Consider the following 10,628-nt stretch of genomic DNA (forward strand, 5'->3'; position numbering starts at 1 on the left):
GGGGTGACAGGGAGGGGGGCAGCAGGGGAGGGGGTGACAAGGTGGGGGGCAGCAGGGCGGGGGTTGACAGGGAGGGGGGCAGCAGGGCGGGGGGTGACAAGGTGGGGGGCAGCAGGGTGGGGGGTGACACTGGGGGCAGGTTTGGGGGGGGTGACAGGGCGGGGGGTGACACTGGGGGCAGGTTGGGGGGGGGCGGCACAGGGGATGGTGACAGGGAGGGGGGCAGCAGCAGGGGGGGGGGCAGCAGAGTGGGCAGCAGGGGGGAGGACACGGGGGGGGGGCAGCAGCAGGCAGGGGGGGGCCCCCCGCAGCGGTGGGGCCGGGGGCCTGGCCAGCCCAACCCCATGGTGGCACAGCCCCCCCTCCCTTGCCCCCCCCCCCCCCCAACCGCGGGGGATTAACGGCCCAAAGCCGCTGAGCTGTGGGGAGGGAGGGGGGGCCGCTCACGTGGCAGCACCCATGGGTGCGCGGTCATGGGGGGACACGGAGGACACTGGGGACAAAGGGGGGAGGGATAAGGGGGGGTGACACAGGGGGTCAGCAGGCTTTAGGAGGGGTTTTGGGGTGCCGCAGGGGTTGTGTGTACGTGTGTGTACATGTGTGTTCATGTGTGTGTGTATAGGGCACAATGCGTGTAGCACACACGTGTGTCTTGGCCGGCTGCGTGTGGGCACAGGGGTGACACGTGTGGCACCCGCAGCCTGTCCGTGGGGACTGGCGTGTGTGTGTAAGCGTGTCACCATGGACACGCCATGGGCTCCATCCCTGCCCTTGGTTGGTGAGTCATGGACATGTCTGAGCCGTGTCCATGAGATGTCCTTGCTGTGTTCGTGCCATGTCTATGTCATGTCCGTGCTGTGTCCATGCTGCGTTGGTGCTATGTACATGCCATATCCATGCCATGCCTGTGCCATGTTCGAGCCGTGTCCATTGCATGTCTGTTCTGTTAGTGTTCTGTGTCTGTTCCATGTCTGTTCCATGTCCATCCCATATTTGTTCCGTGCCCATTCTGTGTTTGTTCTGCACCCATTCCATGTCTGTTGCACGTCCATTCCGTGTCTGTTCCATGTTCGTTCCATGTCCATCCATGCCTGTTCCATGTCAGTGCCAGCATCATCCTGCGTGTGACACCCCGTAATGTCATGTGTGCAAGGCTGTGCAGCTCTGTGTAATGCCTTGCAAGCGCATGCACCCCATGGTGCAATGTCATGCGGTGACATGCAACACCGTGCAAGACCATGTAAGACCATGCAACACCGTGTAATGCCGTGCAGAGGAGGCCCCTCCCCTTGCAGGGCCCCCCCGGGGGTAGGAGGGGCAGGAATGCAGCCGGGCGGGTGTTGCTGGCATGGGCCTCGCACGCTGCACACGCCTGCACACGCCTGCACACGCCTGCGCACATGGGGACACGCCGTGGGGTGCGGTAGGGCCGGGCACATGCGTGTGTGATCACACACATGCAGCTGTGCATGTAACACTGTGCATGTGTGACACTGTCTCTGTGACACTGTCCATGTGTGACACTGTGCATGTGTGACACTGTGTGTGGCACTGTCCATGTGTGACACTGTGCGTGACACTGTCCATGTGTGACACTGTGCATGTGTGACACTGTGTGTGGCACTGTCCATGTGTGACACTGTGCATGTGTGACACTGTGTGTGGCACTGTCCATGTGTAACACTGTGCATGTGTGACACTGTGTGTGGCACTGTCCATGTGTAACACTGTGCATGTGTGACACTGTGCGTGACAGTATTTGTGACACTGTCCATTTGTGACACTGTCCATATGTAACACTATGCATGTGTGATGTTATCCATGTGTGACACTGTGCGTGACACTGTGTTTGTGACACTGTGTGTGACGCTGTCCATATGTAACACTGTAACAATGCATGTAACAAACATATGTATGTAACAAACAACAACATATGTATGTAACAAACAACAACATAAGTATGTAACAAACAAACATGTAACAAACAATGCATGTAACAAACATGTAACAATGCATGTGTGACCTTGTCCATATGTGACGCTGTCCATGTGTAACACTACACATGTGTGACACTATCCATGTGTGACACTGTGCGTGACGCTGTGTGTTTGTGACACTGTCCATGTGTGACACTGTCTATGACGCTGTCCGTGCGTGACACTGTCTATGACACTATCCATGTGTGACACTGTGTGTGACACTGTCTATGACGCTATCCATGTGTGACACTGTGCGTGACGCTGTCTATGACGCTATCCATGTGTGACGCTGTCTATGACGCTATCCATGTGTGACACTGTGCGTGACGCTGTCTATGACGCTATCCATGTGTGACGCTGTCTATGACGCTATCCATGTGTGACACTGTGCGTGACGCTGTCTATGACGCTATCCATGTGTGACGCGGTGCGTGTGACACAATGTGCGACACGATGTGAGTGTGAAGTGACACTGCGCGTGGCACGACATGTTCAGTGCGTGTGATGTGGTGTGACATGGGGTGTGCGTGCCACTGCATGACACGACGGGACACCCTGAGCGTGACACCGCGTGTCCCCGCCAGGCCCCGCCCTTCCTTAAGCCCCGCCCCTCCTTAAGCCCCGCCCCGTCACCGCAAGCCCCGCCCAGTGCCGGTCGCTGGGCCGGGGCCGGGGCCGCACCCGCGGGGTCCGGGTTCGGGGCCGGGGCCGGCTCCGTGTCCGGTGCCGTTGCTCCCGGGGCCGGTGGCTCGGTGCCCGCCGCCATGTTCGACTGCCTGGAGGCGCTGGCGGGGCCGCGGCGGCTGCACGACGTGACGAACCGCGGGGCCTGCGCGCTGCGCAAGGCGGGGTACGGGCCGCGCTGCGGGGCCCTGCCGCCCTTCGCCTGGCCGCCGCCCGCCCGCCGCGGTACGGGGGGGTCCGGGGGGGGGGGGGGGGGGAGCGATGTGGGGGGGGTTTGGGGGAGATGGGGGGGGGGGGGGGGGTCCCACACCCGGGGTCACCCCCGTTTTGGGGTCACCCCCGTTTTGGGGTTACCCGGACACCGCGTCTTGGGGGACCTCGGTATTGGAAGGGGGGGGGGGGGGGGTGTGGGTCCGGAACCCCATTGTGGGGGGGCAGCCGTGGGGGGGTGGTTTGGAGGCTGGGGGAGAGCCCATTTAGAGGCCCCCCCAATTGGGGTGGGGTGGTTGGACCCTATTTTGGGGCCTGCACACATTGGGGGGGGGGGGGGGGGGGGGATGTGGGGCTGAACACCCCATAGGGGCGGAGGGGGGGGGGGGGTGGCAGACACCCCCCTCGCAGTCGCTTCCCTCCCCCCAGTGTGGGTACAAACAGTTTGGGGGGGGCGGAAGCCCCCCAAATTGCCCCCGTTGTGGTCCGTCCCGTCCCCGTCTCCCCCCCCACATCCCAGGGAGCGGCCCCCCCCCCCCCCACCCCGTCCCGTCCCGTCCCGTCCCCCCCCCCCCGCTTCCAGCGCCCCGGCCCGACTGGTTCCAGTGCGGGGCTGCCGCACCCGCCCAGCGCTGCCAATGTGGCATTTAACCCCTGCGGGGCCGCCCCAAAACCGGCCCGGCCCCCCCCAGGGGGGGAACCAAGGGGGTGCTGGGGTCCCCCCCCCCTTCATCCGGGCATTGAGGGGGGGGAACAGCCGTCGGTTGTGGGGGGATTCCCTTTAACCCCCCCCAAATTAGGCACCGGTAGGGCTGGAGGGAGAGCAGTGATTGGAGGCCAGAACTAAGGAGGGTATGGGGGGTCCCCATTGCGTTGTCTGACACCCCCCCCCCCCAGGGGTATGTTCCCCCCCCCCCCCGGGTGGTTTTGGGGCGCTGTTATTGGCTGAGTGCCTCATTTGGGGTCAACCCCCCCCCAAATCCAACCTTGGCTTTGATGGGAAACTGAGGCACGGGGGGGGGGGGTGTTAACCTACTGCCCCCCCCTTACCTCCCTTTAACCACCCCCCGGTACCTTCTATGGGGCACCAACAGCACCCTGGGGGACGGGGTGGGGGGGGGAAGCAAACTGCCCCCAACTTGGGGTTCACCCCATATGGGTCTCAGAATGGGGGGGGGCACCCCCACTATGTCGCTGTGTGCTTCCCCCCCCCCCATCATTGCACAAGAGTCGTGCGAGGGGGTGTCACAGGGTGTGGTGCGTGGTTGTGGTTCCATTGCCGGGGGGGGGGGGGGAAGCAGGAATAAGGAAGGGGGGGGGGGGGCTGTTGATTTTGGGGGGGTTCCTGGTATATTTGTGTGTGCACACGCGTGTGCAAAGCGGGGGTGCCCGGGTGTTTGGCGTGTGTCATGTATGTATTTGCATGTATGCGCCCCCCCCCCCCCACCGCAGGCGTGTTCTGGAGCGCGCGGGCGGGCGGGGGCCGGAATTTCCTCAATTTCAGCAATTTTGGCTTTTTTTGTTGGGTTTCATAGAAAAACACTGACGAGAAACCCCGCCCCCCCCCGCCCCCCCCCCAACCCCCTCCTTCTGTAGGCTGCGGGGCCGGGGGGGGGGGGGGGCCGCACCGTGTGTGTACCCCCCCCTCACCACCACCCCAATGGGGACATTGATGTTGCCCCCCCAGCCCAACCATGGGATGGGATTTGGGGGGCACCAGAACTGGGTTTGGGGAGGTCTCAGGACCCCAAATCCCCAACACTTGGGGGTTGGGGGGGGGGTCTCGGCCCTCAAATGCCCCCAAACTGGTGTTGGGGGCTTTTGCCCCCCCCCAGAAAAACTTGGATTGGGGAATTCCAGACCCCAAATCCCCCCCCCCCCCAAAAAAAAAAGGGTTTGGAGGGGCCCTGGCCCCTCAAATACCCCAAAACTTGGGGTTTTGGGGGTCCCAGCATCCCAGATCCTCCAAAACTTGGGTTTACTGGGCCCCAGACCCCCAAATTCCTCAAGTCTGGGTTTGGGGGGGGGGTGTCCCAGCACATCAAAACCCCCAAAACCTGCTTTTGGGGGAGGGCTCAGCCCCCAAATGCCCCCAGGTTGGAATTCCAGTCCCCAGTACCCACAAAACCTGGTTTCGGGGGTGTCCCAGCCCCCCCCATCCTCTATAAACTGAGTTGGGGGGGGTCATTGGGAAGGGGGGCAAGGGGGGGGCTGGATAGCCCCCCCCCACACTTTGCCCTCTCATTGACCCCCTCTATCCCTTACCCCCTGTGTCTCCCCGCACGATGGATGCAGCTCCTTGGGTACCCCCCATTCCCCCCCCCACCATGGGTGTCCCCCTCTATCCCCCCCCAGCGTGCCTCAGTTTCCCCACCCCCCGTCAGCATCTCCCACTCTCGGGGGGGTTTAACGCCAGTTTGGGGGACCCGGAATGGGGTTTTGGGGTGCTCCTGACCCCCCCACCATGTGCCCCCCCCCCCCCAGCCGTGGAGACCCCAAGCCGCAGTGGGGAGGAGATGGTGCCCAGCTCGCCCTCGCCGCCCCCCCCGCCCCGCGTCTACAAGCCCTGCTTCGTCTGCAGCGACAAGTCCTCGGGGTACCACTATGGGGTCAGCTCCTGCGAGGGCTGCAAGGTGGGGTACAGGGGTTGTGGGGGGGGGGGGGGTATGGGGGGGAATGGGCACCTCTGGGACCCTATATGGGGAGTGGGGGACCCCCCCCCCCCCCTCGAACACATGGGAGGAGAGGGGAGCACCCAGTGCTGGGGAGCCCACCCAGGACCCATGATGGGAGTGGGGAACACCCATGGGGGGAATGGGGAGACCCTGGCACTGGGGGACCCCCCCCCTCCCCAATCCCATGGGGGGAGTGGGGAATCCCTGGGACCCATGGTGGGATTGGGACACCCCCAGGGTGCTGGGGACCCTGTGGGGGCACTGGGCACCCCTTGGAGATCCTGGGGAACCCCTGGGCATGGGGAGCCTGGTCAGTGGGCACTGGGGATGTTGGGGATGCCCCAGGGTGCCCCCCCCCCCAGTGATAGGGGTGGGCAGCCCATGGACCCTGTGGACCCATCCCTGGGGGCCTCGTTGGGGAGCTAAACCTGAGGATCCCAGTTGGGGGGTGCCTTAGGGCTCCCCAAGAGGTGCTTCCAGCCCCCCCTTTTCACACCCCCCCCACACCCCCCCTGTGCCCCCCCCCCAGGGCTTCTTCCGCCGCAGCATCCAGAAGAACATGGTGTACACGTGCCACCGGGACAAGAACTGCCAGATCAACAAGGTGACGCGCAACCGGTGCCAGTTCTGCCGCCTCCAGAAGTGCTTCGAGGTCGGCATGTCCAAGGAAGGTGCGGCCCAGGGCCTGGGGGGGGGTCCTTGGGTAGAGGGGGGGGGACACCCTGATCCATCCCATGTCCGTTGTCCCGTCCCCCCCCAACCCAAAGCATCCATATCCAGCGGCTACTCCATGGAGCTGGCCCCTCGCAATGGGGTGTTCCCTAGTTTGGGGGGGGGGTTTGGGACACCCCGCCTTTGGTGGGGGGGGGGGGTGTGTAGCGTGCCCCCCACCTTGTGGGGGGGCTTTGGGATCCCTTCCAGCCACATTGTGCTATATGTGGATATCCTGCTGGCGCATCCTGTGCCGGTGCAAAGGGGAGGGGGGGCAGGAAGCACTGCATGGGGAAGAGGTGGGGGCACCCCCAAACCTCCCCCTTGACCTCTCCCCCTGCCCCCCCAACTTCTCCCCACAGCCGTTCGCAATGACAGGAACAAGAAGAAGAAGGAGGTGAAGGAGGAGGCCACGGTTGAGAGCTACGAGCTGAGCCCCGAGCTGGAGGAGCTGGTGCAGAAGGTCAGCAAAGCCCATCAGGAGACCTTCCCCTCGCTGTGCCAGCTGGGCAAGTACACCATGGTGAGCACCAGGGGAGGCCCGGGGGGGGGGCACCCCACCAGCAGACCCATAACTACATCCCCATGTGTGTTTCACCCCCAAGGATGCGAGCGCTGAGCGCCGGGTGCAGCTGGACCCGGGGCTGTGGGACAAGTTCAGTGAGTTGGCCACCAAGTGCATCATCAAGATCGTGGAGTTCGCCAAGCGCCTGCCCGGCTTCACGGCGCTCAGCATGGCCGATCAGATCACCCTGCTCAAGGCAGCGTGCCTGGACATCCTGGTGAGGGGCTGGGGGGGGGCATAGAGAGGGGTTTGGGGGGGGAAGTGGGGGGCACATCCATCGTGATGGGTGTTCGTGTCAGCGACAGTGGGATGCACGCGCGCTCAGCGAAGTGGTGGTGGCACTGAGCTGCGTGGATGGGGCAGAGGGAAGGGATGGGATCCGGAGGGATCTGGATGCACCAAGAAACCTCCTGGAGCTCAACAGGGCCAAGGGCAAGGTTCTGCCCCTGGGTTGGGGCGATCCCAGGTGGGTTGGAGAAGTGATTCAGAGCAGCCTGAGAAGAGCTTGGGGCTGTTGGGTGAGGAGCTGCCCATGACCCGCGTTGAGCCCAGAACCCCCCCGTGTGCTGGGCTGCACCCCCAGAGCAGCAGCTCAGAGGGGGGGATCCTGCCCCTTTGCTGCACATTGGGGGACCCCCCCCCTGCCCCGCAGTCCTGATCCAGCTCTGGGGCATCAGCGCAAGAGGGATGTGGAGCTGTTGGAGCAAGGCCAGAGGGGGCCACGGAGATGCTGTGAGGGGTCCTTAGGGGGGAACCTGAGAGCAGCTCCAGTGCCTAAAGGGGCTGCAGGGAACCTGGAGAGGGGCTTGGGACAAGGGATGCAGGGATGGGACAAGGGGAATGGCTCGAACCTGCCCAAGGGGAGACTGAGCTGAGCTCTTAGGCAGAAGCTCTTCCCTGTGAGGGTGCTGAGGCGCTGGCACAGGGTGCCCAGAGAAGCTGTGGCTGCCCCATCCCTGGCAGTGCTCAAGGCCAGGTTGGACACAGGGGCTTGGAGCAAGCTGCTCCAGTGGAAGGGGTCCCTGGGTGATGTGAGCCCCTGACCCCCCCCCCCGCAGATGCTGCGGATCTGCACGCGCTACACCCCGGAGCAGGACACGATGACGTTCTCGGACGGGCTGACCCTGAACCGCACGCAGATGCACAACGCCGGGTTCGGGCCCCTCACGGACCTGGTGTTCGCCTTCGCCGGGCAGCTCCTGCCCCTGCAGATGGATGACACCGAGACCGGGCTGCTCAGTGCCATCTGCCTCATCTGCGGAGGTGACGGGGACACGGGGACATCCAGCCCGGGGCGGTGGGGACACAGGGGTCTGTGGGTCAGGAGGGAGCCAGGAGCATGGGGACCTCCAGGTCAGGGGGTAGCAGGAACGTGGGGACATGGGGATCTCTGGCCCGGGAGGTAGCAGGGATGTGGGGAAACGGGGACCTCTGGATGATGGGGCAGCAAGGACATAGGGAGCTGTGGATCGGGAGGATGTGGGACAAGGGGACCTCCAGGCCAGGACACAGCAGGGATATGGGAACCTCTGGATCAGGAGGAACTGGGGACAAGGGAATACCAGGAGCGTTGAGGATCAAGGGGCCAGAAGGTAGTGGGGATGTAGGGACATGGGATGTCCAGACCCAGCTGGGCATGTGGGGAAATGGGAACTTCTGGGGACCACAGGAACATTGGGACCTCAGGGCAGGAGGTAGCAGGGACATGGGGATGGAGGGACATGGGGACGGGGCACATCTGGCAGGCGGTAGCAGGGACGTGGGGACATTCGGGTCGGGAGATGGGAGGGCCATGGGGATGCAGGGACATCTGGGTCAGGAGGTGGAGGGACACGAGGACATGGGAACATCTGGATGATGCGGCATTGGGGACAAGGGGGATCCTGGGTCAGATGCCAGGGTGATGGAGCTGGAGGCCATGGGGACAGGGCACATCTGGGTCAGGAGGTGGAGGGACACGAGGACATGGGAACATCTGGATGATGCGGCATTGGGGACAAGGGGGATCCTGGGTCAGATGCCAGGGTGATGGAGCTGGAGGGCCATGGGGATGCAGGGACATCTGGGTCAGGAGGTGGAGGGACACGAGGACATGGGAACATCTGGATGATGCGGCATTGGGGACAAGGGGGATCCTGGGTCAGATGCCAGGGTGATGGAGCTGGAGGGACATGGGGACAGGGCACATCTGGGTCAGGCGGTGGAGGGACACGAGGACATGGGAACATCTGGATGATGTGGCATTGGGGACAAGGGGGATCCTGGGTCAGATGCCAGGGTGATGGAGCTGGAGGGCCATGGGGACAGGGCACATCTGGGTCAGGAGGTGGAGGGACACGAGGACATGGGAACATCTGGATGATGCGGCATTGGGGACAAGGGGGATCCTGGGTCAGATGCCAGGGTGATGGAGCTGGAGGGCCATGGGGACAGGGCACATCTGGGTCAGGAGGTGGAGGGACACGAGGACATGGGAACATCTGGATGATGCGGCATTGGGGACAATGGGGATCCTGGGTCAGATGCCAGGGTGATGGAGCTGGAGGGCCATGGGGACAGGGCACATCTGGCTCAGGCGGTACCTGGGATGCGGTGACTCGGGGACCGCTGTAGATGGCACCAGGGACACAGGCCGGGGGGGGGGTGTCTCTGGGGGCGCTGAGCCCGGTCTGTGTCCGTCCCCCCCCCGCAGACCGGCAGGACCTGGAGGAGCCCGAGCAGGTGGAGCGGCTGCAGGAGCCGCTGCTGGAGGCGCTCAAGGTGTACGCGCGGCGGCGGCGGCCGCGCCAGCCCCACATGTTCCCGAGGATGCTCATGAAGATCACGGACCTGCGCGGCATCAGCACCAAGGGTGCGCGGGGGGGGGGCACGGGGGGGGCTTGTGCAGGGGGGGCGGAGCTCTATAGGGGGGAGCGATGCTCATAGGGGCTTGTGCAGGGGGTGGGGAGCTCTATAGGGGGGAGCGATGCTCATAGGGGCTTGTGCAGGGGTGGGGAGCTCTATAGGGGGGAGCGATGCTCATAGGGGCTTGTGCAGGGGGTGGGGAGCTCTATAGGGGGGAGCGATGCTCATAGGGGCTTGTGCAGGGGGTGGGGAGCTCTATAGGGTGAGCTCTTTAGGGGGAAGCGATGCTCATAGGGGCTTGTGCATGGGGTGGGGAGCTCTATAGGGTGAGCTCTTTAGGGGGCAGTGATGCTCACAGGGGCTTATGCAGGGGGTGGGGAGCCCTATAGGGGGGAGCGATGCTCATAGGGGCTTGTGCATGGGGTGGGGAGCTCTATAGGGACAAGCTCTTTAGGGGGGAGCGATGCTCATAGGGGCTTGTGCATGGGGTGGGGAGCTCTATAGGGAGAAGCTCTATAGGGGGGAGTGATGCTCATAGGGGCTTGTGCATGGGGTGGGGAGCTCTGTAGGGACAAGCTCTTTAGGGGGGAGTGATGCTCATAGGGGCTTGTGCATGGGGTGGGGAGCTCTATAGGGTGAGCTCTTTAGGGGGGAGCGATGCTCATAGGGGCTTGTGCATGGGGTGGGGAGCTCTGTAGGGGGGAGCGATGCTCATAGGGGCTTGTGCAGGGGGTGGGGAGCTCTAGAGGGTGAGCTCTATAGGGGGGAGCGATGCTCATAGGGGCTTGTGCATGTGGTGGGGAGCTCTGTAGGGAGAAAGCTCAGCGGGGAGCACATAGAGGAAATGGGGTGCTCAGGGGGGCTTGTGCATGTAGTGGGGGGGTACTTGGGGCTTGTGCATGGGGTGCTCGAGGGGTGATGCTGGGGCGCACAGGGAAGCATTGGGTGGAACTCACATTA

The 10,628-nt window shown here is 63.8% G+C and overlaps 1 protein-coding gene across 1 annotated transcript in view; it reads left to right on the plus strand.

Moving 5' to 3' along the window:
* The first annotated feature begins 2,601 nt into the window (after window positions 1-2,601).
* Window positions 2,602-10,628, plus strand: part of LOC136003650 (retinoic acid receptor gamma-like) — a 14,032-nt gene continuing 6,005 nt past the window's right edge. The window contains exons 1-7 of the mRNA XM_065659458.1: window positions 2,602-2,888; window positions 5,358-5,506; window positions 6,078-6,219; window positions 6,622-6,782; window positions 6,865-7,041; window positions 7,883-8,087; window positions 9,517-9,705. Of these exons, the coding sequence (XP_065515530.1) occupies window positions 2,744-2,888; window positions 5,358-5,506; window positions 6,078-6,219; window positions 6,622-6,782; window positions 6,865-7,041; window positions 7,883-8,087; window positions 9,517-9,705 (1,168 nt within the window). The 5' untranslated portion in view covers window positions 2,602-2,743. The remainder of the gene's footprint in view (window positions 2,889-5,357; window positions 5,507-6,077; window positions 6,220-6,621; window positions 6,783-6,864; window positions 7,042-7,882; window positions 8,088-9,516; window positions 9,706-10,628) is intronic.

The sequence above is a fragment of the Lathamus discolor genome, chromosome 23, assembly GCF_037157495.1.
Source record: "Lathamus discolor isolate bLatDis1 chromosome 23, bLatDis1.hap1, whole genome shotgun sequence".
Lineage (NCBI taxonomy): Eukaryota > Metazoa > Chordata > Aves > Psittaciformes > Psittacidae > Lathamus > Lathamus discolor.